Source organism: Danio rerio, chromosome 13, assembly GCF_052040795.2.
Source record: "Danio rerio strain M-AB ecotype USA chromosome 13, GRCz13ab, whole genome shotgun sequence".
Classification (NCBI taxonomy): domain Eukaryota; kingdom Metazoa; phylum Chordata; class Actinopteri; order Cypriniformes; family Danionidae; genus Danio; species Danio rerio.
Genome location: NC_141033.1, coordinates 42,640,778 through 42,667,788, shown reverse-complemented (window position 1 = coordinate 42,667,788; position 27,011 = coordinate 42,640,778). Strand labels below are relative to the sequence as shown.

General features: G+C 33.9%; 2 protein-coding genes across 8 annotated transcripts in view; one reads left to right on the top strand and one right to left on the bottom strand.

Moving 5' to 3' along the window:
• Positions 1–27,011, top strand: part of crtac1b (cartilage acidic protein 1b) — a 200,807-nt gene that overhangs the window by 109,126 nt on the left and 64,670 nt on the right. The window contains exon 16 of one of the 7 annotated variants that reach the window (XR_015506280.1): positions 13,843–15,283. The exons of 4 other annotated variants lie outside the window; for them this stretch is intronic. The gene's annotated coding sequence lies outside the window, so the exon portion shown is untranslated. Of the gene's footprint in view, positions 1–6,810; positions 7,101–13,842; positions 15,284–27,011 lie in introns of those variants that run through there. 2 more of the 7 variants (XR_015506283.1, XR_015506277.1) reach the window with 2 other exon arrangements.
• Positions 1–27,011, bottom strand: part of golga7bb (golgin A7 family, member Bb) — a 42,857-nt gene that overhangs the window by 15,027 nt on the left and 819 nt on the right. Inside the window, exons 2-3 of the mRNA XM_087279733.1 lie at positions 9,602–9,727; positions 5,499–5,651 (exon numbers count right to left, since the gene is read on the bottom strand). Coding sequence (XP_087135859.1) covers positions 5,499–5,651; positions 9,602–9,727 — 279 coding nt within the window. The remainder of the gene's footprint in view (positions 1–5,498; positions 5,652–9,601; positions 9,728–27,011) is intronic.

Here is a 27,011-nt window from a genome sequence, read left to right as displayed (position 1 = left end):
AACCCCCAAAGTCCACATATTAACCAGGCCCTGATCTTATCAGTATCTGCCCTTGGAATCCGACCTTCGGGTGATTATGATCATTTTCATTTATCATTTATGAATATGATAATTTTTATACAGTGATGATTGACAGACCAAGGAAATGTTCACAATATTTCCTATACTATTATTTTTCTTTGCCTGGAATAAAAGCAGTTTTAACATTAGTTTTAAACTTTTCTTTAGGGTCAAATTATTAGCCCCCTTTACTTGCCCAATTAACCCAACTTGCATTTAACTGAGTTAAGTCTTTAAATTGTACTTTAAGCTGAATACTAAGTATCTAATAAATAACTAGAAAAGTATTTTTACTGTCATCATGGTAAAGACAAAAAATAAGTTACTACAAATGAGTTATTAAAACTATTATGTTTCAATATGTGTTAAAAAATCTTTAATATTTAAGTAAATACATTTTTTATACATTCATTCATTCATTTTCTTGTCGGCTTATTCCCTTTTTTAATCCGGGGTCGCCACAGCAGAATGAACCGCCAACTTATCCAGCAAGTTATTATGCAGCAGATGCCCTTCCAGCCGCAACCCATCTCTGGGAAACATCCACACACACATTTACACACACACTCATACACTACGGACAATTTAGCCTATACCCAATTCACCTGTACCGCATGTCTTTGGACTGTTTGGACAGCACCCAGAGGAAACCCACACGAATGCAGGGAGAACATGCAAACTCCACACAGAAACGCCAACTGAGCCGAGCATCGAACCAGCGACCTTCTTGCTGTGAGGCGGCAGCACTACCTACTGCGCCACTACTTCGCCTTGTTTTTTACACATGTATAATGTATTTTAAGAAATAATGTATGTAATGAGATTTTTAATGTCAGGTTAAGAACTTCAGCTTCTCCACAGCATGAAAGGTCATGTGTGATTTACACTCTTGCCATGCACGCTCTAAATCTTCATCGCTGCTGTTCTGACTTGTGTGTGCAATCACTCGTCTTTGATGGAGAAGATGTTTATCGCAGCGGCCCGGGGCACGAGCAGCTCATCCGTGTCCATTCATGTGTGGCCTCCTGTCAGCTGGAGCGACCAACAAAAGTGCTCCTCATGGGTGGCTGCAGTTTAGCAGAGCTCGCCGTTTTCACAGTATGAAGTTTATGTTGCACAATTTTGTCAGGCACAAACGATGTTACTTTTCAAACATGTTATAGCATAAAGATGGAGGTAGTATAATAGACTTTCATCTTGAAAGTGCGTCCGCTGGATCTCTGTACAGGTGAAACACACCTGTGGAGAAATTATCTGGCCTATCGTTGAATACGCTGCGTTGAATGCCATGTTATGATTTGCTCGGGGATGACAGGTGCTCAACACAAGGGAATGCTTGTCTGTGCGTATCAAACCTTATCTCACTTTGCTTTGATGTTAGTCACAGAAAGTGATGCCATCTGCTGCTGTGACTGTGTGTGGTCAGATTCAAATGTGCCGGCAATTTAAAATGCTCAGACTTTATTATGTTTGATTTCTTGGTAGTCATAAAATGGCATTTTGAAAAATTAAAACATACATACAGGCAAAACTAAATAATACCCATGTGAGGTTTTATGAAGTATAACAATCAGACTGTGCTAGAAATTCAGCATTATTTATAAAAGCTTATCTTAATTTCCTTTCATGCAAAGTGAATGAAAGTGATGTCATCTGTGGCGGTGAGAGTGTTGTTAGATACAAATGAGCCGGTGCTTCAAAATGCTGAAACTTCCTTATGTTTTTAAAAGAAACAGCAAAAGATGTTCACCAATAATGAAAACCATATTTAATAATGTTATATATGTTAATAAAGTTAATATATTAATATACATTAATATATATATATTATATATTATATAATATATAATATATATTAATACGTTTTGGGTTCATGTTTGGATTTTGCAGCTAGAATATATGGGGGATTTTTAGCATTGTCTGTATATTTTGTCTCCTGAATAAACTTGTTTATTAAAAAATAAATAAATAAATAATAATAATGTTTAATATAAATTACTAAAAAATTCTGAGCAATAATTATAACTGCTAATGAACACATTTGGTGTTTAATTCAGCCACAAAATATAATTTATAAAAATACAAATTCATCACAAATATAAATTATTTTCAAATATATTAAAAAACAAAGTATTTATTTTAATAATTTTACAAACAGTTTTCTTAACATTGCTGTAGATTTACTAAATAAATTTGACAAAAAATAGATTATTAATATTAATAATAATATTCTTAATAATAATAATAATAAGGGCGAAGCAGTGGCGATGCAGGTCCTGCGTTCGCGTGGGTTTCCTCCGGGTGCTCCGGTTTCCCCCACAGTCCAAAGACATGCGGTACAGGTGAAGTGGGTAGGCTAAATTGTCTGTAGTGTATGAGTGTGTGTATTTGTCTGTATGTGTTTGTGTGTGTGTGTGGATGTTTCCCAGAGATGGGTTGCTGCTGGAAGGGCATCCGCTGCGTAATAACGTGCTGGATAAGTTGGCGGTTCACTCCGCTGTGGCGATCCCGGATTAATAAAGGGACTAAGCCGTCAAGAAAATGAATAAATAAATAATAATAATAATAGTAATAATAATAATAATGTCAAACATTTAACCAGTAGTGTATATGTAAGGAATAATTGATGATAAGCTGTTTTATTATTAGATAAACAATTGAACTAGTTCACGTCCTGGCTGCAGCTCCACTTTGGGAGTGCATTATTTTCTAATAATTCAATGGACTAAAGTAATTTTTAAAATTTTTTTTTTTATTGTTTGTCATTTATTAATCATTTATTTTTTATTTGTGTCCTTAAAGATATTGGTCAAGTTTTTGTCTGTGGTCAAAACTGCTCCTGTGCGTAGAAATAATTTCTTATGTTGGGTTAACAACCTACGAGTACACGTGCATTGCATCACTTGCTCTAGTTTACTCACAGGGTGTTTTTCACCTCATATTAATTTTATGCCCAAGTTTAATTTTTATAACGTGTGTAAAGGCTGATGTATAATAAGCGCACGTGTACAGTATGGACTGGCCGAGCCTTTGCGCAGTCACATAGCCCTTGTCGGGGTTGACGCTGACACGCATAAGCTCAGTGACACAAAAAACAAAAACTGTCGCAACTTACAGTTCATGCAGGCTTTAACTATTTTTCCAGGACAGATTCCTTTACTGCAGTAATTTACATTTTAAAATAGTAAAAAAGCATTTTTAATGGTATAAAAACATTTGTCGCAAATGCATGGGGGTTTGTTTGGATTTGTTTTTTTACAGTTGTAGGCTGTGAAATAAAGAAAATCATTCGTTGCAGTGATTTGGAACTGAAATGCAGTGTTAATCTTAACAGCAAATTTTTATTTAGTTTTACTTGACTAAAATATATTTGATTTAGTTTAAGTGTAACTTAATTAAATATTGTATACATTTATTCATACAAAATAGACTTAAAATTAAATAAAACAGTCTCATTGAAATATGGATTATAGCTTTTCCATTGAAGACCAAACATTAGATATGCGTTGTGTATTTTTATCATAAGTAATATGTAAAATTATGCGTTAGCAATCAATCCACATAACAGAACATAGCCATCTGAAAATGCAGGAGTGTGCAATTATTTAGCAAAAGCCTTTATTTTAACGTGGTAAAACGTTAATCGTCTGTTGAATAGTTTCAAGCCATTAAATCTTTTAAAGGGCCTAAAATACTTTAAGTCCCCTTTGCAATTTCAGTCTATAGTGAAGGCTTCTGCTGATGAAACTGCAAACTATCTTCAGTAAACTTTATTTATTTATTTGAAACGACTCCGGCTCTTCTTCATCTGACAGACTGGTCATTCTTTTGGTTAAAACTGTATACAATCACTACAATCCGATTCCTTCAATAGCAAGCTTTACTGTTGTAGTTGGTGTTACAGTACATGGTGCTCAGCTGTATAGCTCGAGTAAACAAGTAGAGTAATGATATATGACTGGCAAATGATCATGTGTTATCTTGTAAAATGTGCAATCAGTCCCATAGCTGTGTTAACTCACATAGAGAAGTTATAAAGCGATAATATGCGTAAAAAAATAAATGTGTGCTTCAAAGCAATTTTGTAATCTTGCATGTTAAATGCGAGTCCTTGAAAGCAAAGATTATTGCATTACAGTATTATTACATCCATCCAGTATCCAGTACATCCAGTATCAATACAGATGTAAGAAATAATCACATCGATGAATAAAATCCTCAATAAATTGTTTTGTGGTAGAGGTAAAGAATTCTAAATAATTTTTATTTATTTTTTGCCGGTAGAAACTTGTTCTTCAGGAAAGTTTTGATGATTTTTCGTCAACGAAACTAACACTGCTGTAATGTGATTATAAAACTATTGAAACTACTTCAGCTGTGCATTCATCTAAAATTAATTGCACACCAAGAATGAATCAGCCAATCAGAACCAAGCATTCAATTGCCCCACAGTATAAACATACAGTTAAAGTCAGAATTATTAGCCCCCTTCAATTTTTTTCTTCTTTTTTTTTTTTTAAATATTTTCCAAATGATGTTCAACAGAGCAAGGAAATTTTCACTGTATGTCTGATAATATTTTTTCTTCTGGAGAAAGTCTTATTTGTTTTATTTTGACTAGAATAAAAGCAATTTTAAATTTTTTAAACACAATTTTAGGGACAAAATTATTAGCCCCTTTAAGCAATATTTTTTCTCAATAATCTACAGAGCAAACCACTTGCCTATAATTACTCTTACCTGCCTAGATAACCTAATTAACCCAGTTAAGCCTTTAAATGTCACTTCAAGCTGTATAGAAGTGTCTTGAAAAATATTTAGTAAAATATTATTTACAGTCATCATGGTAAAGATAAAATAAATCAGTTATTAGAAATGAGTTATTAAAATTATTACGTTTAGAAATGTGTTGATAAAATCTTCTCTCTGTTAAACAGAAATTGGGGAAAAAATAAACAAGCAGTCTAATAATTTAGGGGGGCTAATAATTCTGACTTCCAACTGTATGTTCTACTGAGATTCATTTAGATTTAACTATGCAAATGTGAATTGTGTATTTTCTAACTCATGCACTGCAGGTTTCGAACTGCTCCTAATGTTACACTGAGCTTTAATGAAGCAAAACACTCTGTGCAAGAAACCCAACATTATTTATCAAACCTCATCTTAATTTCTTTTGACTTCCAGTGAAAGAAAGTAATGCCATCTGCCGATTTGATCATGTGTGGTCAGATTCCAATGGGCCGGCGCTTGAAAATGCTCAGACTTTCTACTGTTTTGATTGTGTGCGAATCTTCGGGTTGAAAAGACCTTAATGCTGCTGTTTGATCTTCACTGGCGTTCGTGAGTTGGAGCACATTTCAATCTAACATCTCAGAGTCGGATACTTGAATGCTTTGTGTATTGTGAATGAAACAGGAGAAACGTTATCTCCATACCTTTTCATAGCGTGTCTCCATGCACAGGAAGATGAAGTAGGCCGTAGCACAAGCCAGGCAGCTTTCCAGATAGGACTGACCGCTGATCTTTTCTGCCTCGGCGTAATAGCAGTTGAGCGTCTTCACTGTTTCTTCAAACAGGCTCCTCTCGATCTGCACACAGTGTTGAGTTTAGGCCAGCGATGATTTCTTTTGCAAGTGTTTGTGACCCTGGACCATAAAGTCTCATATTGAATGAAAATATTTTGGCTATAAAAAATATATAAAAATATAAAATATAAAAAATTGTATATAGGTATCAGAACTATTTAATTTTTTCTTTTCTTTTATGGCAAAATCATTACAATATTAAGTAAAGATCATGTTTCATGAAGATATGTAGTACATTTCCAGCTGTATATATATTAAAATTAAATTAGTAAGATGCATTGCTTAACTATGCAAGAACTTAATTTGCAGAATTTTTTTAAACCCTCAGATTCCAGATTTTCAAATAATTTTTTTCATATCCATACATGTATACATCTCAATTTCCCATAATTGACACTCATTTTTAATGGTTTTGTGGTCCAAGGTTGTATTTTTTGCATGATTACAAAATAATTAACACATGTAGAAAAAAAAAATATATAAAAAATGTAATGAATGCAATGCATGTTGATAAAAGGTTGGTTTATTATGCTTAGAGAGGCTGCATCAACCTTTTATCATTGTTGCACTGTGCACCACTACAGTACATTTTACTAAAGATTACCAAATAACTCATCTCCTTTAAGGTTAAGGCAACCAGTCAGCGAGAATTGCAATGCATTAAAGTGATAGTTAACCCCAAAATTGGTCAAATTAAAAACTACTGTCAATTTACCCTCAGATCATCAACAATTTTGTTACAGACATATTGTTACAGTTACACATGTCGTCCACAATACTCTAGCATCTTCAACCTGTGAAAATTGAGCGTTTAGTATATATATATATATATATATATATATATATATATATATATATATATATATATATATATATATATATATATATATATATATATATATTTTGTCTTTCATTGTGTATATTTTTTGTATTTGTATTATTGGAGCCAGTGTATTTGTTTGGAAAGTTTGGTGTTCTGTTTCACTATAGACCAGGGTTCACCAATCTTGTTCCTGGAGGTCCGGTGCCTTACAGGGTTTAGCTCCAACTTGCCTCAACACACCTGCCTGGGTTTTTTAAGTATACCCAGTAAGGTCTTGATTAGCTTGTTCAGGTGTTTGATTAGGGTTGTTTAGTTTGTCTAATGTTTTGTTTTTCACAGACCAATTATTTCATTTTATAAGACCTTCAATGCATCACCCGGAGCCACAGAAGTTGTTTTATTTTGCCTGTATATGTATTTTTGACTCTCAAAGTGCCAGTATCTTAGTAAAGTAAAGACTCTCAAAGTAAAGTATATCTTAGATGGCTTGAGTGTAAGTCATTTATAGTAAATTTAAAATTTTTGGTGAAAATTAAAATGTGTACTCTGCTTATTTTTGTTATTATATAGTATAGTGCTTGTTATAAACTATGTACCTGTGCACTTTAAAATTAAATTAGTGAACTATTTGCCCATGTAATCTTTATCAAATACCTTAGCTGTCACACCCCACTCAAAATAACTTTTCTTCTGTTCTAGTCACATGGAACACCTTTAGGGTGAAACTTTAGTACTGGACAAACTGGTAACAGCAGAAAAGCCGTCCATACGGAAGTAAACTGGTAAGCGTGAAAAGGAGCAGCACCATACCGCCCCGTAGCATTCATTTTAAAGTCGAAATGCAGCCATACAAACTACTGGCTACATAATTTGCGATCTCCATAAATGTATGCTTTGTATGTATGTTTTCAGAATGAGCCTGTGTTGCAGTTCTGACTTCAACTGCATATAGTATTTTTCTATAGACCTTTTTCTTGAAACGCAAATTTACCCATTATGCTTTGCGTGTATGCACAAGGAGAATGCGAAGAACTTCCGGTCGGCAGCTGATGCGTGTAAACAGTCACATTTGGACAGCTTTGAAATGATAGTTTTAATCTATTTTACCTGCTTTTATCCTCTTTGAACTAATACTGTTGTCCATCAGCACCATCTCCTGGACTGATCATTTAAAGAAATGCGATCTAATAGGATGGAAAACAGCTGCTGTGAGGCATTTTCCCCTCGTTGTCAGGCGGCATCTTCTGCAGTTTAAATGAAGCCTTGTCATCGCTAAAGTCAACATTTTCTCTTTATTTCAAATATATAACCAGCCCAAACAAATGTAACTCACTAAAATGTTTGACACACACACGGAGCCTGTTCAGTGCCACTGACACACTGATTTAATAACTGTGACAAAGTGAAAATATAGGCTAGTGTCATTTCGAAATGACAGAAAAACACAAACCTTGGTGAATACAACACACAAAATAAAACACAAACGGCTCGCGATAAGAATGAACAGCAAATCAGCCAGCAGAGTATCAATAGCAGACATTTATTGGTCATTTTTGTAAATTGTACGACTTTCATACCTGTTAAGTTTCATGCCAGTACTCTGGTTTGCTCTCTCTCTCTCTCTCTCTCTCTCTCTCTCTCTCTCTCTCTCTCTCTCTTTCTCTCTCTCTCTCTCTCTCTCTCTTTCTCTTTCTCTCTCTCTCTCTCTCTCTCTCTCTCTCTCTCTATGTGTGCGTGTGTGTGTGTGTGTTAAAGGTTCAGGACACCCTGGATAACTTTTTTTTTTTATATTAACAGATTTGTGTGTGTTGAGCATCAGTTAAGACAATGTTAGCACCTGTCAGCTTTAATTGTGGGGAAAACTGGATAATTTTGAGCTTTTGTCAGCTAATTTCAGATTCCGGTTTTAAAATGATTTTTGGGGCGGGATCAAAATCGGCGACGTAGCACAGTACTGCAAGTGCAATGATGACGCGTCGGTTTCTCATTATTATTCATAGCGGAGTTTTCTTATCCTATGAGAAGAGCCGGCTGCTTAAAAACCTGCCAGAGTCAAGCCCGAGCTGTGAGACACGTCACGGACACACGGCACGGGCACACAGTATTTAGCCGTTCATAAAGGCTCATATGCTTTTGTTTCCATGATCCACGCGGTTTGTTGCATGTTTTCCCCCGCGATCTTGTCAGGGCCGATCATACAGCAAAGCTGTGTGTGTGCTGCTAGCATTTTTGTCGGGAGAGCAGCACGAGAATTAGAGAATGGCGGATGCTGTCTTTTATCAGGAGTTCATTCACATTCAGACACATCGCCGTGCTGCTGTGTTTGCATAAATCCTCCAGATTACCAGCAGGGCTAATGGTTAAAATAGACAGGTCAGGAGACCTGCTGCACTGAGTCTGCTGGATACGGGGATTGAGGGAGAAGTCCCCATTTATACGGTTTACATGAACACACTTATCTTTATAATTATATAAATTGTGGTTGTGTATATGAAATTACGAAAAACAAATGTAGCAGGGCATTAAATCACTATTTATTTCTTTGCATTTTAACTTTGTAAACTATAAACTCATGTTTCTCCTCACGGTTTGTCTCATTTTGTGAGCTAGCTTCGTTCGCTCACGGTCTCCCCTGATGGCCACGCCCACTCCTGCCCGATGCTCGCGGAGCTCCACGCCCATTAATCATGTCATGGCCCTTTAAAGAGCCGCTGAGCTAACAGCTGACAGGCCGGGAACGCGCACACACACACTGTATTTCTTACGGCAGACACGTGATCTAGGAGAACGTTTTTCTCGGATATCTGACGCGCTTGAACCACATGTGACATATTAAAACGGCTTTAACAGACACCTTTCTAAATTGTGTGTCACAAAAACACTCTGTTATCCATTAAAAACGTTATTGAAACTCATTTTCGGAGCACAAATTACCAGTTGTACACGCTGTAAACGGAACTTTTTAGCATTCTACCAGAAGACGCTGGTCGCTATGGTGCCCTCCATGCAGCAGCCATGAAAAAGGTCTATGTTTCAGTAAAAATATATTAACAAAGAACAATTCTGAAAATGCACTAATTTAAATTAGTGCCCACATAAATAAAGATATAAAGTGTCATCTGAAGCTCACCCTGCTGTCCAGCTCTGTGGGGAACTTGGTCTGGAATTTGCAGATGGTGCCATCACTGTAATCTCTCTGAATGAAGACCTTGGTGGCCAGAGACGCAGTGTGACGCAGCTCCTGAAGGTTGTGGAACTGCAGAAAGACACAAAACGCATCAGCCTTGAACACCCTTCTGAAACTTTAAATGACAAATGATGTAGTCGTCAGGTCACTGATACCACTAGATCCTGCGTGTGCATCATTTGAAACATTTTTCACTGAAATTATTTCTCGCGCAGTTAAATTATTGTGCATATGTGGATAAGAATTCGTGATCTGACACTTAATATGGAGAGGGTCCTGAGAGTGTGACATTGTGTCAATTAATTCAATGAGTTACGGTTTCCACGTCTTCCAAGAAACACAGAAATCTGACAAAATATGAAATGATAGAGACTGGCCTCGCTTCAAGAGTCTATCAGAATGAAAAACAGACAGGGGGCCTTTGAGGTAATAATATTTAAAAATATGAAGGAATATGAATGCGTGTTTATAAAATCTGGGCCAGGAAGAAGACAGAGCATCAGTCAAAATAGAAAAAGAAGCACTCAACGAGTTGTTTTAGGACTTTTAAGTGTAAAAACAATCTTGAAAAAGCCGTATTAGAGAGCCAAGAGAGAGAATGAAAGCTGATAAATTTAAGACATGAAACTAGTCCTAATGGCTATTTGCTGTGTCCTATTTCTCCTAAATTTTCTAATTCACAGCATACATTCAGTCAGATCTATTCCAGGATTGTGTCCGTTTACAATGGCTTCAGGCAATATAATATGTTTCATACATTTAATTATTAAGTTATATTAACAACTGATTATTTAGTAAGAGCAGACTTTCTTCCTAATGCACTGTAAGCAATGCATCAGTTTCTTTCTTCTGAGACCTTGTTTCCCCCTTGTAAACAAATCTGTGTTTTATCAGATCAAGATATAAGACGCGGCTCACAGCTTTATTTTCTGCAAAAATTAATTGGCCTCACAGTTGCGGTCTCATTAGTGTAATTGCTGAAAGCTTTGATGCCAAAAATAAGTCTATTGTTAATTCTCTCTACTGCCAACAGAGGAAAGTTACTATGTAAAGACATGGCTGAAATATACAGAAAGAAGATGTGAAATAAATTCTGATTTAAAGATTTATTCAACCAGCATTTTTTTTTTTTACCTGAAATGACAGGTTTCTTCCAAAAGATAATAACATGATGTACAAGAGGTATGTGTATATGTCTAATGTTTCTTTAAGAAAGCAATAAGATTGTGGAAAGAAATATAAACGTATATTAAACAAATTATTTTAATTATTATTAGCTAAAACTTTAACTAAAATGTTAGCTTTTTTAACTTTCAAATTATAGAGCTGAAGCATTTATTTTTTATTTTGTTTTAACAAAAAAAGTCTAACTAAAAGTAAAAAAAAGTGATAATGAAATTGGTAAATATGCAAATACAAACCAACAACTGGAGAAGTCATGTAAATGTATTCAAAAATATACAAGTACATTGAATGTATAAAATGTAATTATTTGATTTTTAATGATTTTTTATTTTGGTTTTAATATTTATTTTGTTTTTAAATCACACAACAAAATGACTAAAATGTTAAGTACAATGTAAAATGTTAAATATAAATATACAAACCAACAACTGGAAAAGTTAAATGTATGAGAAAATATACAGGTAAATTCTTACAAGTATAAAATGAAATAATGGAAATGTAATTTATTTTAATGAACTATTTAAATATACCATGATATTTAGCTTTCAAAAAATTAAATAAACAAATAGTTTGGGAAAAAACACTAGCAATTTAATTTGTCTGGAAGACCTTCATATATTTTATTTGGAATCAAAAAGGTTTCAGAAAGAATATCAATAAAAATTATAAAGTATGTAATTTTTAATTTAGAATTTTCTTCTGAAAATGACTGATTGTTTATTTATATGAGACCCTTGTCTGTAAAATGAGTTTGTCTGGATGACTTTGAAGGTGCATTAATATGAATTTCGTATACTCTCTCTCTCTCTCTCTCTCTTGCAGATTTTTTCAACGCATTTCTAAACATATAAGTTTAATAACTCATTGCTAATAACTGATTTATTTTATCTTTGCCATGATGACAGTAAATAATATTTGACTAGATATTTTTCAAGACACTTCTATACAGCTTAAAGTGACATTTAAAGGCTTAACTAGGTTAATTAGGTTAACTAGGCAGGTTAGGGTAATTAAGCAAGTTATTGTATAGCAATCCTTTGTTCTGTAGACTATCGAGAAAAGATATAGCTTAAAGGGGCTAATGATTTTGATCTTAAAATAGTAATTAAAAAAATAAAAACTGGTTTTATTCTAGACGAAAAAAACAAATAATAATTTTTTTAGAAGAAAAAATATTATCAGACATACTGTAAAAATGTCCTTGCTCTGTTAAACATTATTTGGGAAATATTTGAAAAGAAAACAAATTCAAAGTTATATATAATAACTTGACTTCTAGTTAATCATTTGGTATCAGAAGTGGCTTAAATGAAAGGCAAAGGGCTCTAGATTACGCTTGTTTTACCAAAATAAAATATGATCATGCCTTGATTTTTAATTATTTAATTAGGACAGTAAGGTCAGACTTTGCTTAGACAAAAATCTTGTCACTTAACAGAAATAATGTACAGTATAGAATATAAAGTCATGGTGCAGTGGAGAAAGAATGAATATTGTGTATGGCTCCCATAAACTTGGAGGACTGCATTCATACATCTCTGCAATGACTCAAATAACTTATTAATAAAGTCATCTGGAATGGTAAAGAAAGTGTTTTTGCAGGACTCCCAGAGTTCATCAAGATTCTTTGAATTTATCTTCAATGCCTCCTCCTTAATCTTACCCCAGAAATGCTCAATAATGTTTAAGTCTGGTGACTGGGCTGGCCAATCCTGGAACACCTTGACCTTCTTTGCTTTCAGGAACTTGATGTGGAGGCTGAAGTTATACTGATGAGCTATATTGCTGAAGAATTTGCCCTCTCCTGTTGTTTGTAATCTAATGGGCAGCACAAATGTCTTGATTCCTCAGGCTGTTGATGTTGCCATCCACTCTGCAGATCTTTCTCATGCCACACACTGAATGTAACCCCAAACAATGACTTTTTACTCTACCAAACTTTTTAGTAAGAATCTTGGGTCCATGCATGTTAAAATAGGTCTTCTGCAGTATTTGTGATGATTGGAATTGCAGATGATTGCAGTTCAACTGATGATCTACTGTACCTTCTGTCATTTTTTTTAAATGATCAACTAGAAGTCAAGTTATTAATTTTTGCTCTTACAACTAGGATCGACGACAAGTCTTTTGTCATGTAGTGTTTATGTAAAACATCTTGAGCCTTGTTAACTTGAATTAGACAAAGAAAAATACTGGAAATTTTTCTTGCACAAAACTTAATTTCCTTTTAACTGATAAAAGTCTTTTACATTATATAAGACCGACCTCTGAACAGTATTTCATTCATATATAGCGATAAATCCAGCTACATGTTGTCATTACGACTTCACACAGTCTAGCGCTGGAACAAATACAAAGAAAACCCGAATTAGCAAGCAAAGCTTCATAAAGACGGACGTGAATGATAATTAGTCTTCACTGTTGCCACAGCACACAAAGCTTCTAAGTCCACGCCAATGAGACGAGCCTAATTATCCCAGCGTTCCTCCACAGAGACGTCGCTCACAGAGACTCAGGTTGAGGACGCTCATAATAACTCAAATCCCACAGCAGCTGTTAGCATAACCACAAGCAGCAAGTGGCTTATCTGGCCACCTGCCTGTCCGCAGTTAGATTTCTCCCAGAAGATATGATTAATTATTCACACTTCAGGAGGTCATTTAAACTGTTATCTGCAAATTGAAGGAGAGAAGTCATACTTGTGACGTATTCAAAATCGGCCTCAATCACTATTCCCTACATTAGTCCACTTGAAATAGTGAATGAAATGATAAATCCCCCAGATTTGATTTTCAACTTCTTGATCAGACCCTGTGATAGTTATTTAACAATTATCCAATTCAGTTGTAAAGCACGATTCACAATAATTCATGTTTCAAGCAGCTTTATTAAAGGTATGCGTTATTGCTTTACAATCAAATTCAGAAAAGTTAAACTTATTAGTTACCATAACTTTATCAGTTACTAATAACCTTAACTCCAGACTTCCCTCTCCTCAGACACTTCCTCTAGCTTGTCCAGGGGGATACCGAGGCATTCCCAGGCCAGCTGAGAGACATAGTCCCTTCAGCATGTCCTGTATTTTTCCCGAGGCCTCCTCCTGTTTGGACATGCCTGGAACACCTCCCTAGGAAGGCGTCCAGGAGGCATCTGAAACGAATGCCTGAGCCACCTCAGCTGACTTCTCTTGATGTGGAGGAGCAGCGGCTCTACTTCGGGCTTCTCCCGGGTGACTACGTAGCTTTTTAAGGAGGAGCTACACTATGCCCCACTCTTTCTTTGTGTTTTAGTTGAGATTACGTCAAACATTGAATAAAAATGCACATTTCAAAGCACTTCACAGAATCCTCAATGTAGTTTTAAGCTGACATTGTGTTTGATGACTGTTTAAGAGTTTAGGTGCTAGACCAGAAAAGGGTCTATCACCTACTGTTGATTTTGACATTCTAAAAAACCATTAGGGATTTAAAATAATCAACTGGAATTTAAAACGTATCCATTGATGATGGCGAGCAATGCTGAAATGTTGACACAATGGGGGTTAATATGATTATACTTAACAGAGACAGCTGATTGGTCATGTGGGTGTAATGTCTACTACATCAGAGCACTCATTAAAACCACCTCAAGCAAGTGTAATTGTTTTTGTTTTGCAATTTAAAGGGCACCTATGAGGAAAATCAACTTTTGTAAGCTGTTTAGACAGAACTGTGTGTAGGTATAGTGTGTCCATTGTCATATAAGAGTAATAGAAACCCAACAAGTCTCTTTTTTAAATTTTCTGATGCTAAAATAGGATCCAAATCCCAATGATTTTGAAATCCACCGCAACGTGATGTTGGAGTACGGTTTTCAACGCAATTTTTTTGCAAATGAAGTGGGATTAAAATATCTGTTCCAACTCTGTGCTTTTTATAAGTTTGAAATGTTTTAAAACAGAGCATGTTTATATTAAAGTGCATGCTATGTAATACATGCTATGTAATTCTTAACCGCTATAATCACCACAGCCGCACAGTGCCAGTAAACACTTGCATGTGTTACAAATTGCATTTGTTTGAGACTCATCATTTCAGAATAGCTTGAATAAACTCCATCACAAATACATGAAATAAACTGTTAGGTCACGTGTAGGACCTGTTTTTTTTTTTGTTTTTTTTTTGTGTTTTAGTGATTTTTGCAGAGCCTGCAATGATTGCTGATTTGTGGGTGGGCCATCTCACCCGAGACATATTGTGTGGTGGCTATAAAGAGTAGGGGAGCTCAATTAGCCGGACCTCCCTGCCTGGCATTATGATAATTTTAGTTTGTTTTGGATCATGAGCTCAGTTCACTACCATGCACATCCTCTTCACCACTGACTTCCATTTGTACTGACTTTGATTGCTTTAAATACTTCTGTTAATTAAGCTTTTTTGTCAATAAATCATTTCTCGTTTCAATTTACCTGGTCCGCATTGTCTCTCTTATGCTACAATGTTGAGCCAGTTGTAACATAAACTAACTTGTAGGCATGGACCGGTATAAGATTCTGATGGTATGATAACCTTGGATAAAAATATCACGGTTTCATGGTATCGTGATTACTGCTCTAAATTACTAGAACAGTAAACATGTCAGGCTAAATAATTACAATGCATCATTGACTTCTGCTGTCTTCATTAGTTTCAAAAACACAGATTTCTTTACAAATGAAAACAGCATATTTGGATATATTTTTTATTTTTTTGCTGGAGTCACAGACAATTTTGGAAGTTTTAAAGCCTTGACTTGTCCTTGTGTATACCTTGAAAATGAAAATCATCCCATGCTACTTGGTATTTTTGACTAGTCTGCTGTTTTTCAGCTTCATCAGTGTCTATCTGTCACTGTGCTGTTTATCTGACGTAACGCATAAGAAGCAGACATGTATGTGGGAGTGGTGGGCAGGGAGAAGCAGCTCATTTGCATTTAAAGCCATCGGCTACAAAAACAGCTATAATGTATTCAGACACCAAAATGGGCATATTCTGGAGACTATAGTAAATTATCTGAAGGGTATTTTGAGCTGAAATTTAACAGACACATTCTGGAGACACCAAAAGCTTGTCTTAAATCTTGTAAAAGGGGTTAAATAGGTGCCCTTTAAAGGATTTGCTTTCCAAAATTTGGCATTTCCATCACTCGCTCCTTATGCGATACTTCAAAATGCACATTAATACAGGGTAATGAAAACCCAGCTAATAAAGACTTGCAACTACGTCTAGGAAACAAGAAATTAAACAAACAATGGCTACCGAAAACAGCATGATTTGTGCCAGCTGATGATTTGTCATGATAAAAAAGTAGACCCCATCAGTGGACACATTTCCAGATCGCACAAAGAAAACAAGTAGAGTGTCCAAATGGTTTCTGTAAATCTTGAACTGTCAAAGTGAGCACGGCTAAAGTCTAAAGGGTGATTGAGGTTATAGAGTGACTTTCCCAAAGTGAGACCATTAGCATCACCGGTCATCTCAACCCTCAGCAAAACGATGGTCATGGCCAATTAAAATTCATCAGCTGAGGAAATGCCTATGAATTTTAATGAAACTAACTGTCCGGCAGAAACATCTGAGGGGCCAAAGGTGCTTTCGGGATTCTGCCAATACCGAGATGTATTTCACAAGTAGCTAAGCAGATCTACAGACGCATATTACTAAGAAAGATGTGTACCTTCATAGACTTCATAGGCTCTCGGGGCATTTCCTCTTCCTTCCCTTGCGAATGGGGAAGATGATTTTAAACAGATGTGGCAGAGGCAGAACATTTACAGTGCTCGGGTTTCCTACCACAGAAAAAGAGAAATGCTGATGTGCTTGAAAGACACCGTAGAGGAAGCAAAAGATAGACTTGCTTGGGTTTAATAGTGGTTTATAGACGTGCATGTCAGAAGTAAAGCTCTCCAATCGACTGAGAGGCATAAAAACTCAACTTTTCTGCCCTGCAGCGCTAAGTGTTTAGCAATTTTCTGGACTCGATACAGAGGGGGAGAGACAAGCTTATAGGCTCAGTTTTAAGCAGCATAAAAAGGACAGTGAAGCCATTCAGATGCAATACGAAATATATCAATTATGTTGTGTTAACACTCAATGATAAACAAGCTAGATGCCCAATGTCACTGTACTCTTATAATGTACTATAGAAGTGAATTAAGCTTTTGGGATTATTATGTAGAGTCGCATACAGCTTATATAAAGGAAAGCGGTAATGTGCATTATTTAAGACTTAAAGAAGAAGTACTTTATGATAGTTCAACCTCCAACAAATAATTATGTTAAGCTTTTTTTATTTTACTAAAATGTAAATTAAATGTTCTACTTTTGTTTAGGCTGTTGACAATAATGGCTGAATAATGTGGTTTAAGAAAATATAATAATAATAATAATAATAATAATAATAATAATTATAATTATAATAATAAATAATAATAATAAAATAACAAAATAATAATAATTATTATTTTATTAGAAAACATTATATTTATAATGTTAATAATAATTATTATAATAATAATGATAATAATGATAATAATAATAATAATAATAATAATTATTATTATTATTATTGTTGTAGTAGTAGTAGTAGTAGTAGTAGTATTTATTAAAATAAATTAAAGTAAATTATGATTACAAACTTTTAAACAGTAAAACCATCTGTCATATTTTAGGACATTGTACTATTATTATTACTATTATTATTTTTGTTGTTGTTTTTTGTTATGAGTATTATTATTATTATTGTGATATTATGAATATTATTATTATTATTATTATTATTAAAAGAAATAATGATTACAGACTTTTGAATAGTAAAACATATTTAGGATATTTTATTATTATTATTATTATTATTATCAATTTTATTACGGATAATAATAATAATAATAATTATTATTATTATCATTATTATTATTATTTTGAACAACAACAACAATAATAATAATAATAATAATAATAATAAAAAGGTCACTCGGTCGCTGGTTCGAGCCTCGGCTCAGTTGGCATTTCTGTGTGGAGTTTGCATGTTCTCCTTGCGTTCATGTTGGTTTCCTCCGGGTGCTCCGGTTTCCCCCACAGTCCAAAGACATGCGGTACAGGTGAATTGGTTAGGCTAAAATTGTCCGTAGTGTATGAGTGTGTGTGTGTAAATGTTTCCCAGAGATAAGTTGCGATGGAAGGGCATCGATGCATAAAAACTTGCTGGATAAGTTGGCGGTTCATTCCGCTGTGGCAACCTCGGAATAATAAAGGGACTAAGCCAACAAAAAAATTAATGAATAATAATAATAATATTAATAATAATAATAATAATAATAATAAATATCCTAAAGTATGAAACATGGTTTTACTATTTAAAAGTTTGTGATCATTATTTAATTTTAATTAAATAATAATAATAATAATAATAATAGTAATAATAATAATATCAATACTAATAATTTCATACATTTTTTTAATTTTTAATAAGAGTAATAAATACTTTATTCAGTTGGAATGCATTAATAAGTTAACACAAATGCCTTCATAAATTTAAAAATTTTTTTAATATAAATATTTATCACTAGATCAGGATATAAAACACCTAAAAAACCTTTTGACACTGACGAGTGAAGTAATTTTTACTCTATTGACAAACAGATCAATAAACATGCGTTAATCATCATGTTCACAGATGTCTTTATAATCAACCAGTGCTCATCTTAAGCACATTCTGTTATCCACAATAATTAAACACAAGGAGATTATAAACCGACTCTCTGGGTTCCTCAAGAGACTCATTTGCTTTTAAGCAGAACGCCACTGCCTTTTGAAGCTTGTTTATTAGTAAATGATTGTCATACCGAATAGATTTTTTTCAGAAAATCAGCCAAATGCCTCAGTACAACTCAGGCAAAAAATAACCCCTCAGAAATTGAATTTATTTAAATCTTTTAATACAGAATAGCATTTGGATACCAAAAATATCAGAATCTAGATGCAAACAGAATCAAGCAACCTAAATGAAAAAAATGACAGCACAGACGTTGCAAGCAGAACCTTTTAAACATATATTTGTAAATATGATAAGCAAAATATCTGAACCCAAATTATTACACCAAGCACCGTTACGAAATGTTAACCATATCATTAATTAATTAGTTTAGTTAAGCAACATCAGAGTGTAACATGTCAACATAAATGCTGCGCTTGACCCAAAACAAATGCAAATGTGATACTGATTTATACAATAATTAGTAAAAATAATTAGTAAATATATGTTGCTTTATTTTTTTAGTAAATTGTCTGCTTTTGCTTAATTTTGCAAACAGACAAAAAATAATAATAAAAAAATCTGCCAAAAAAGTTTTCAATCAACATATGAATCTGTGTTTTGAACAATGATTCAAATGTTCTTCAAATAAAAGATCTTTTCATTGCTGAATGAATCAGTCATTTGAGCGAATGGAATAAATAAATAACCCTGTATCTCGCTTATTAGACACTTAATGTAATAAAAACATTTCATTGTCACACAAAAATGTTTCATTAGTTAATGTATTTACTAACATGAACTAATTACTAACAATACTCATACAGAATTTATGAAGTTCAACATTTAATAATGTATTGCCTGCTACTAATTTCAAGCCTGTTAACATTAGTTAATGCACTAGTTAATGAGTGAACATGAACTAACAACGAACAACTTTATTTTCCGTTAACTAACATGAATAAATACTGTAACAAATGTAGTGTTCATTGATTGCTCATGTTAGTAAATGCATTAACTAACATTAACTATTACAACCTTACTGTATAGTGTTATCAATTTTATTTTAAAGGAATAAAAATGAATAAATACATACATAAATTAAATTGATATTAATTCATAAATAAAATCTACGCATCAGTGTGTTGCTTCAAACCTGTAAGAATAGTCATTGTAGCCTTAAAATGTATGTATGGTTTTGAATGACTTCTTTGAAGGTATTATAAATGCAATACATGTAATCTCTTTATCATAGATAGAGTGAACAGAAGCAAAAGTTGGGATTGATTCAGCAGATCTGCGGGATTCATTGAGCGTAAACCGTGCATAAATGTAGAAATGCAGCAGCTCCTTAAAGGACAGTGTGCTTTTCTCTAAGTGCATATGGCCTCAGGGTCACATGAAACAAATTACAGGTTACTTTAGCTGTGACACTTTAAGAGGGCTTTTACACAGTCCAACTACTCTGTCGTGATCTCGCTCATTGCTCACTTCATTCTTTCTGGATGCAAAAGTCTTTTATTTTAAGCACTCAGTTTGTCTTTTAACTGCAAGACTGTTTCAGATTTTTATATTAGGTCAGTTTAGTTTAGTGACTAATATGAATGCATATTGGTCTTCTCTATTTACTTCTGATAACCGTGAGATATTCTTGATATCAAAGTAAAGGAGTAGTCGAATGTCAAAAACACACTTAAGTTAAGTTGTGTAGAATTAAGCAGATTTAAAACCGAATGTAACCAGAGATGGCTGTGTGTGGACTTTATTTATGACTGTTTATGCTTAAATGCTTAAGGGATACAACTATCCCCAGAGATATTATTACAAGTTTAATTTAAAAAGCTAAAATTATAATTAATATAATATAATTATTATTATTATTATAAAGTATTATTATTATTTTTTATTATTATTATTTTTTATTATTATTATTATTATTATTATTATTATTATTATTATTATTATTATTATCATTCATTCATTCATTTTCTTGTTGGCTTAGTCCCTTTATTAATCTGGGGTCACCACAGCGGAATACTATAATAAAATGATAGTAATAATAAAAAAACAAAGGCAATCAATTTTATTATTTTTAATACAATATTTTACTTTTTTTTTTTTTTTTTGCATTTATGTTACAACCAAATTATTATTATGATGATGCAACCTTATGAAAATACGGGGGCATACTAAGTTTGTTTGATTTTAATAAAAATAAATTAAAATATTATTAATAAACAAAATACAAAGTGAATTATAAAATAAATGAAGGATACATGAATGTAAAAAGTTCTTGCAAAGAACACAAAATATTATTAATATTATTATTTTTTATTATTATTATTATCCTCATCATCATTATTGTTACTGTGTATAGACAAATCTAACATAATAAAGATGCTAGTAATAATAAAAAACAAAGGCAATGATTTGTATACTTTTAAATAGAATATTTAGCTTTATTTTTGCATCTGTGTAATTCCAAAAATGTCAAAACTAAATTATTATTATTATTATTATTATTATATATATTTTTATTATTATTATGCAACCTTATGAAAATATTGGGACATACAAAGTTTATTTGATTATAATAAAAATATATTAAAATAAAATATATTCATATTAATACTATTATTATTAATAAAAATACTAAATGAATGATAAATTAATGTAAAACGTTCTTGCAAAGAATACAAAATTATAATAATAATAATAATTATTATTATTATTGTTGTTGTTGTTGTTGTTTTTATTATTATTATTATTACTGTAAATAGACCAATCTAACCAATCTTTTTTTAATACAACATTTAGCTTGTTTTTTTGTATTTAAGTAATTAAAAAAATGTTAATCAAAACTAAATTATTATTATTATTATTATTATTATTATTATTAATATTATTATTCACCCTTGAAAAAATATGAAGAAATTCCAAGTTTGTTTATTTTTAAGAATAATTACAACAACAACAACAACAACAACAACAACAATAATAATAATAATAATAATGGGGTGGTGCGGTTGGTAACGATGTCGCATCACAGCAAGAATGTCACTGGGTCAGTTAGCATTTCTGTGTGGAATTTGCATGTTCTCCCCGTGTTCGCGTGGGTTTCCTCTGAGTGCTGCGGTTTCCCCCACAAATCTAAAGGCATGTGGTATAGGTGAATTGGGTTAGCTAAATAATCCATATGTATGTGAATGAGAGTTTTTGATTGCAGCTGGAAGGGCATCTGCTGCATAAAACAAATGCTGGATAAGTTGGCGGTTCATTCCGCTGTGGCAACCCCTGATTAATAAAGGGACTAAGCCAAAAGAAATTTAATGAATTAATGAATCATAATAATATGTATGTTTAGGGTTAGTCTATACGGTTTACAAATTTGCTTTATATAACAACTGCTAAAGTTCATGGCATTCCTGTTTGCATACAGTAAACAAGAGTCTCTCTCTCTCCCTGAGTGTGTAGATGTGTGCAGCCACCAGGCCTTTAAAACACAACAGATCAATGTGGGAGTCTTTAATAGGCACGTTGTGGCCCCTGCACAAGGCTAAAAACACTGTTGACTTCAGAATCTCATCTAGACAGATAAATAGCCAGCAATCCTCTAAAGAGCGTCTAACGATGCAGCTCTGCCATAAAAACACAAACACATCACACATCAGTCGTCACAGTCGCCCCCCAAACCATAAAACAACCTGATTTATTTGCTCCAGTGCTTATTTTAAGGATCAACTCCACTTCATTTGAGGTGTTTGTCAGAGAAGAAGCTTAAGAATTATCTGAAGTAGCCTGAGAGTTTATGGCACTGAATGCTAAACTGACCAGTGAAGCGAAAGGAAGACACTCGGGGCGTTTCTGGAACATTCCTGTGACTCATTACGATATTTTTTAATGAAAACTAACCCAATGTAGGACAACAAGAGCACTTGATGCCCAGAGCAAGAGCGTGACAACTCTCCGTGTGACAGTGGAAACATTTTTTATTTTATTTTTTTAACTTCAGTGAATGTTTGGCTAGGTGAGAGCCAACAATCAGGTTCAATTTCCTAGCAAAACTAAACTCGCTGAGGGAAAGAATGGTTTCCCTGAATACATTACGTGCAGTGGAATCTCATTGTGTATTCTCACTAGAGGGTTTTGTCTTGCCTACCTTTTGAATAAATCTGTAAACAAGACGGCTGAGTAAACAGAAAGTGCATGTAGTCTATAGAGATGCCTAAATATAAACCATTTATTATGCGCTTTGGATAGGAGTAGATGATGCGTTACGGATAAAGGGCAGCTATTCGGAGATAATTCTTAAACAGAGCTAATTAAATCTGGGTATTTGGTAGATATGCCAGTAGAATAGAAGACAAGAGATGTGTCTTACATAAGTGGTGTTTACCTGTGCACAACAACATGATGCTAGAACTGCTGTTAAGAAATAACCACATCAGATATTGAGACTATGGGCCTTCTCATAGCCCTGGGGCAATGCTGCGCAAGGCACGACGCAATTGTTGTTTGCTAGTTTCAGCTCGGCGCAAGAGTCGTTTTGACGTTTTGCAGCTCACTGTTTAAATAGCAAATGCATTTGCGCTTATGTGTGCGCCCATAGGCGTTCTGGTCTGATGTTGAGGCGCATTGCTATTTTGAGGAATTAAAATAGACTGCACAATAGACCAGATCAAAGCAGGTCTAAAGTCCAGCGCAGAGTGCGTTAGTTGTGCGCCTTGCTTAAACATTGCTTAATACACACAGCAAAACAAATATCTTTACAAATGAAAAAGAAATAATGGATTAAAATATTACAAAAAATATTATTTTCTAGCTTACATAAATATAAAAACCACCGCCTACATGCCTTCTTCATCTCGGGGGTCTTTTTTAGTTTATTCATGACAATTTGCTTTTGTATAATGTTATTAATATTAGCAGTATTATTTATTATATGCATATTTATATTTATATTATTGAAAACAAGCTTAGATTTGCCCACCTGTCAGGTTTTAGATCAAATGGGGCACAGCATGTGTATTAGTATATAAGTCAGTTTTTTGACCACACTTCGTTATTCTTGTTCATTTATTCGTTTTCTGGAAATTGGAACTGAATTTAGAAATAGTTTTGAAACAAATCTTCCTGATTAATAAACTAAATGAATTATATATAGGCTAATGGATGTCTGCACGTACAACACGTTTCCTTATCCAAGAGAGTGAAAGTGAAAGTAAAAAATGAGGAGGCTCATCTCTCATTCTCGCGCTGTAGATGCGCTGTTGAACTGTTTTCTCTCTAGTGAAGCGTTTAGTTTTTCCACCTACAAAGTCCGCCATGTAAATAGCTAATGTGCCATGGCGTGACGCAACTGACTCTTAAAGGGAATGGGAGATAAGACTCCAATTGGTCAAAACACACCTATAACTCATTAAGAGAATAAGTTCAACCATGTTAGACCGTGCTCCACAGCGCAAAGCAGATTTTTCCATCCTTAAAATAGCAAAAGTGGATTCGGACACCCTTAATGCGTTGTGCACTTTGGACTTTGCACCTCGATCGTCAAAATAGAGCCTTATGAGCGCTAAAATTATTGTCAAAAAAAATAATTATTGTCATTAACTGGAATGCAAATTTTTAATAGGCAATAAATGAAAAACTAAAACTAAATGAAACTATCAACAGTCGCTGAAAAAAAAAATATTTGTCTTAAATAATATAATAATTAGAAAATATTTGGAATGAATAAGCACTCATTCTTTGGTGGAAAATCTAACCTGTGACCTGTAGATGGCGCTTTTAAAGCCAAACACATATGTTTCTGTCCAAAGATGCGACTTAGACTTCTATGCAAAAGTGGCATATTGCATAAAACATTTGCAAATGAAGCACAGATTTCCATCCTGTGAGTTAAAGAGATTTCAGATGTTGTGCAATGTGCTTTGCCCATTAATGCTGTTCCTTTTTTGTTATCATATAATTTGTTAAAACTAAATCAGTGCTTAAACTTTTCTTGATTGGCCAAAACAAATTTCATCTAGGCATGTTTAACTAATAAATATTAACGCACAATATATAACAACACACACCTCCTATTAGTGCCGACATACAGCTACATTGCACTACCACTCATGTGATATTGCTTATATATATATTTCAATATGAGAGACTATCAAGGGAAAAAATAGCTTAAGGGGGCTAATCATTTTCATCTTAATATGGTTTTTGAAAAAAAAAGTATCTGCTTTTATTCTAGCCGAAATAAATAAATAAGACTTTCTCCAGAGGAAAAAATTATATTAGACATACTGTGAAACTTTTCCCTGTTCTGTTAAGCATCGCTTGGTATTTGTGAAACATTTGAAGTATAGTAACTATACTTATATATGTTATATATGTTTTGAGGTAATTAATTTTACATGATCTGACATTATTGATTGGATTTCAGAAATATTGTACCTAAATTTGCATAACTATGAAAGGTGATTGGATCCAAAAGTCTTTAGTCCTGTCTTCTGTCTCTCTGGACCATGGTGCTACAGAAATATGAGCACAACACTGGACATAAGAGCAATTTTTTTAAATTGATACATAACTAACTTACTGGAGTGGTACTCTAACTATACATATTGTAGTTGACTATACACATAACCTAAGACAGACTGTAGAAATACTTCATGTAATACTGTACAATACTGTACAAAACACAACAAGGTGTTTGTAGTTAAAAAGCAAATAATGCAATAGGATTTGTTGTGCATTCACAAGTAAACTTTTTTTTTCTCGTTGAGTCCTTGTAACAGAGAGAAGAATGTTTCTACAGATGGTTTGTAGATCCCACTCATCTATGTGAAGGACATTCAGAATTGCTCAGTGTTACCTGAAGCACATTAAAATGAACACATAGTTTGAACAGACCAACATGCTCAACAGCCAATGCAATTGCTATTATTGAGACTACATTTACATATGCATTTGGATCATATATTTAAGGCAAGGCAAGTTTATTTATATAGCACATTTCATACATAGTGGCAATTCAAAGTGCTTTACATAAACAAGAATAAGAAAGGACAAGTACAAGAAAATACAACAAATAATAAAAATGATTAAAAACAGATGAAACTGTGTTAAAACAGGTTATAAAAGAATGAAAAAGAAAAGAAAGACACAATAGTGTGATCTGTCGGACACAGCACAGTGCTCATGTAGTAAAGGCACAGCTAAACAGATGTGTTTTCAGTCTTGATTTGAACGTGCCTAATGTTGGAGCACATCTGATCATTTCTGGAAGCTGATTCCAGCAGTGAGGGGTGTGGTAGCTGAAAGCTGATTCACCCTGCTTTGACTGAACTCTTGGAGTTTCTAGTTTATATGATCCTAATAATCTGAGTGATCTGTTAGGTTTGTATTCAGTTAGCATATCTGTAATGTATTGAGGTCCTAGGCTATTTAGTGATTTATAGACAAGTAATAATACTTTAAAATCTATTCTGAATGTAACTGGGAGCCACTGTAAAGACCTGAGAACAGGTGTGATGTGCTCTGATTTTCTGGTCATAATCCTGACTGCAGTGTCATGTTTATTCAAGAGGATGTTATTGGGGTATAAATGGATCTACTTTGGCTCATATGTCTTACTGGCTTCAAGCTTTGTTTAAAAACTTTTGGCCCCTATCACTTTCCATTCTCATCACAATTCAACACACGCTCAAAGTATACTTTAGTTTTTACAATTATGCAAGGGCCTGTGAACCGTACACAAGGCACGGATATCAACATCGGAACACACACAGGATTTTTGTAACTACACAATTCTCCCAAATGTGATTGACACATTTTTTACACACGTTTTTCAACAATGAACCAGTGCTTTGTTTCACGGTCATAAAAAGGAATGATTAAATTAAACGAAGTACAAAGACAAACTACTGAAGACAACAAAACAACAGGCAGTTGCATTAAAATGCACTTCATCTTCAAGCAAGGCAGCTTTATCACTCACAACTTTCAGAGGGAAAATACTAGGAATTTCCACCAAAAACAAAACTTTAAGTTTCAAACTCGATTCCCGGAGGGCCGCAGCTCTGAACAGTTTTGCTCCAACCTTAATCAAACACTTCAGCAAAAATCAATTAGCTGATCCAACTAATCAAGGTGTTCAAGACTACTAGAGACATTTAAGCAGGTGTGAGTTGAGGGTGGTTGGAGCTAAACTGTGCAGAGCTGTACCCCCCCCCCCCCCTACCCCCCCCCCCAACCCCCCCCCCCCCCCCCCCCCCCCCAAGGAATTGAGTTTGACACCTTTGTCCAAAACCAATAAGAGATCCCAAAAAAAAGAACATTCCAGAAACAATCCATTGACCTGGAGGGAATGTTCTATTAACATTAGTACAACTTCCCTGTCCAA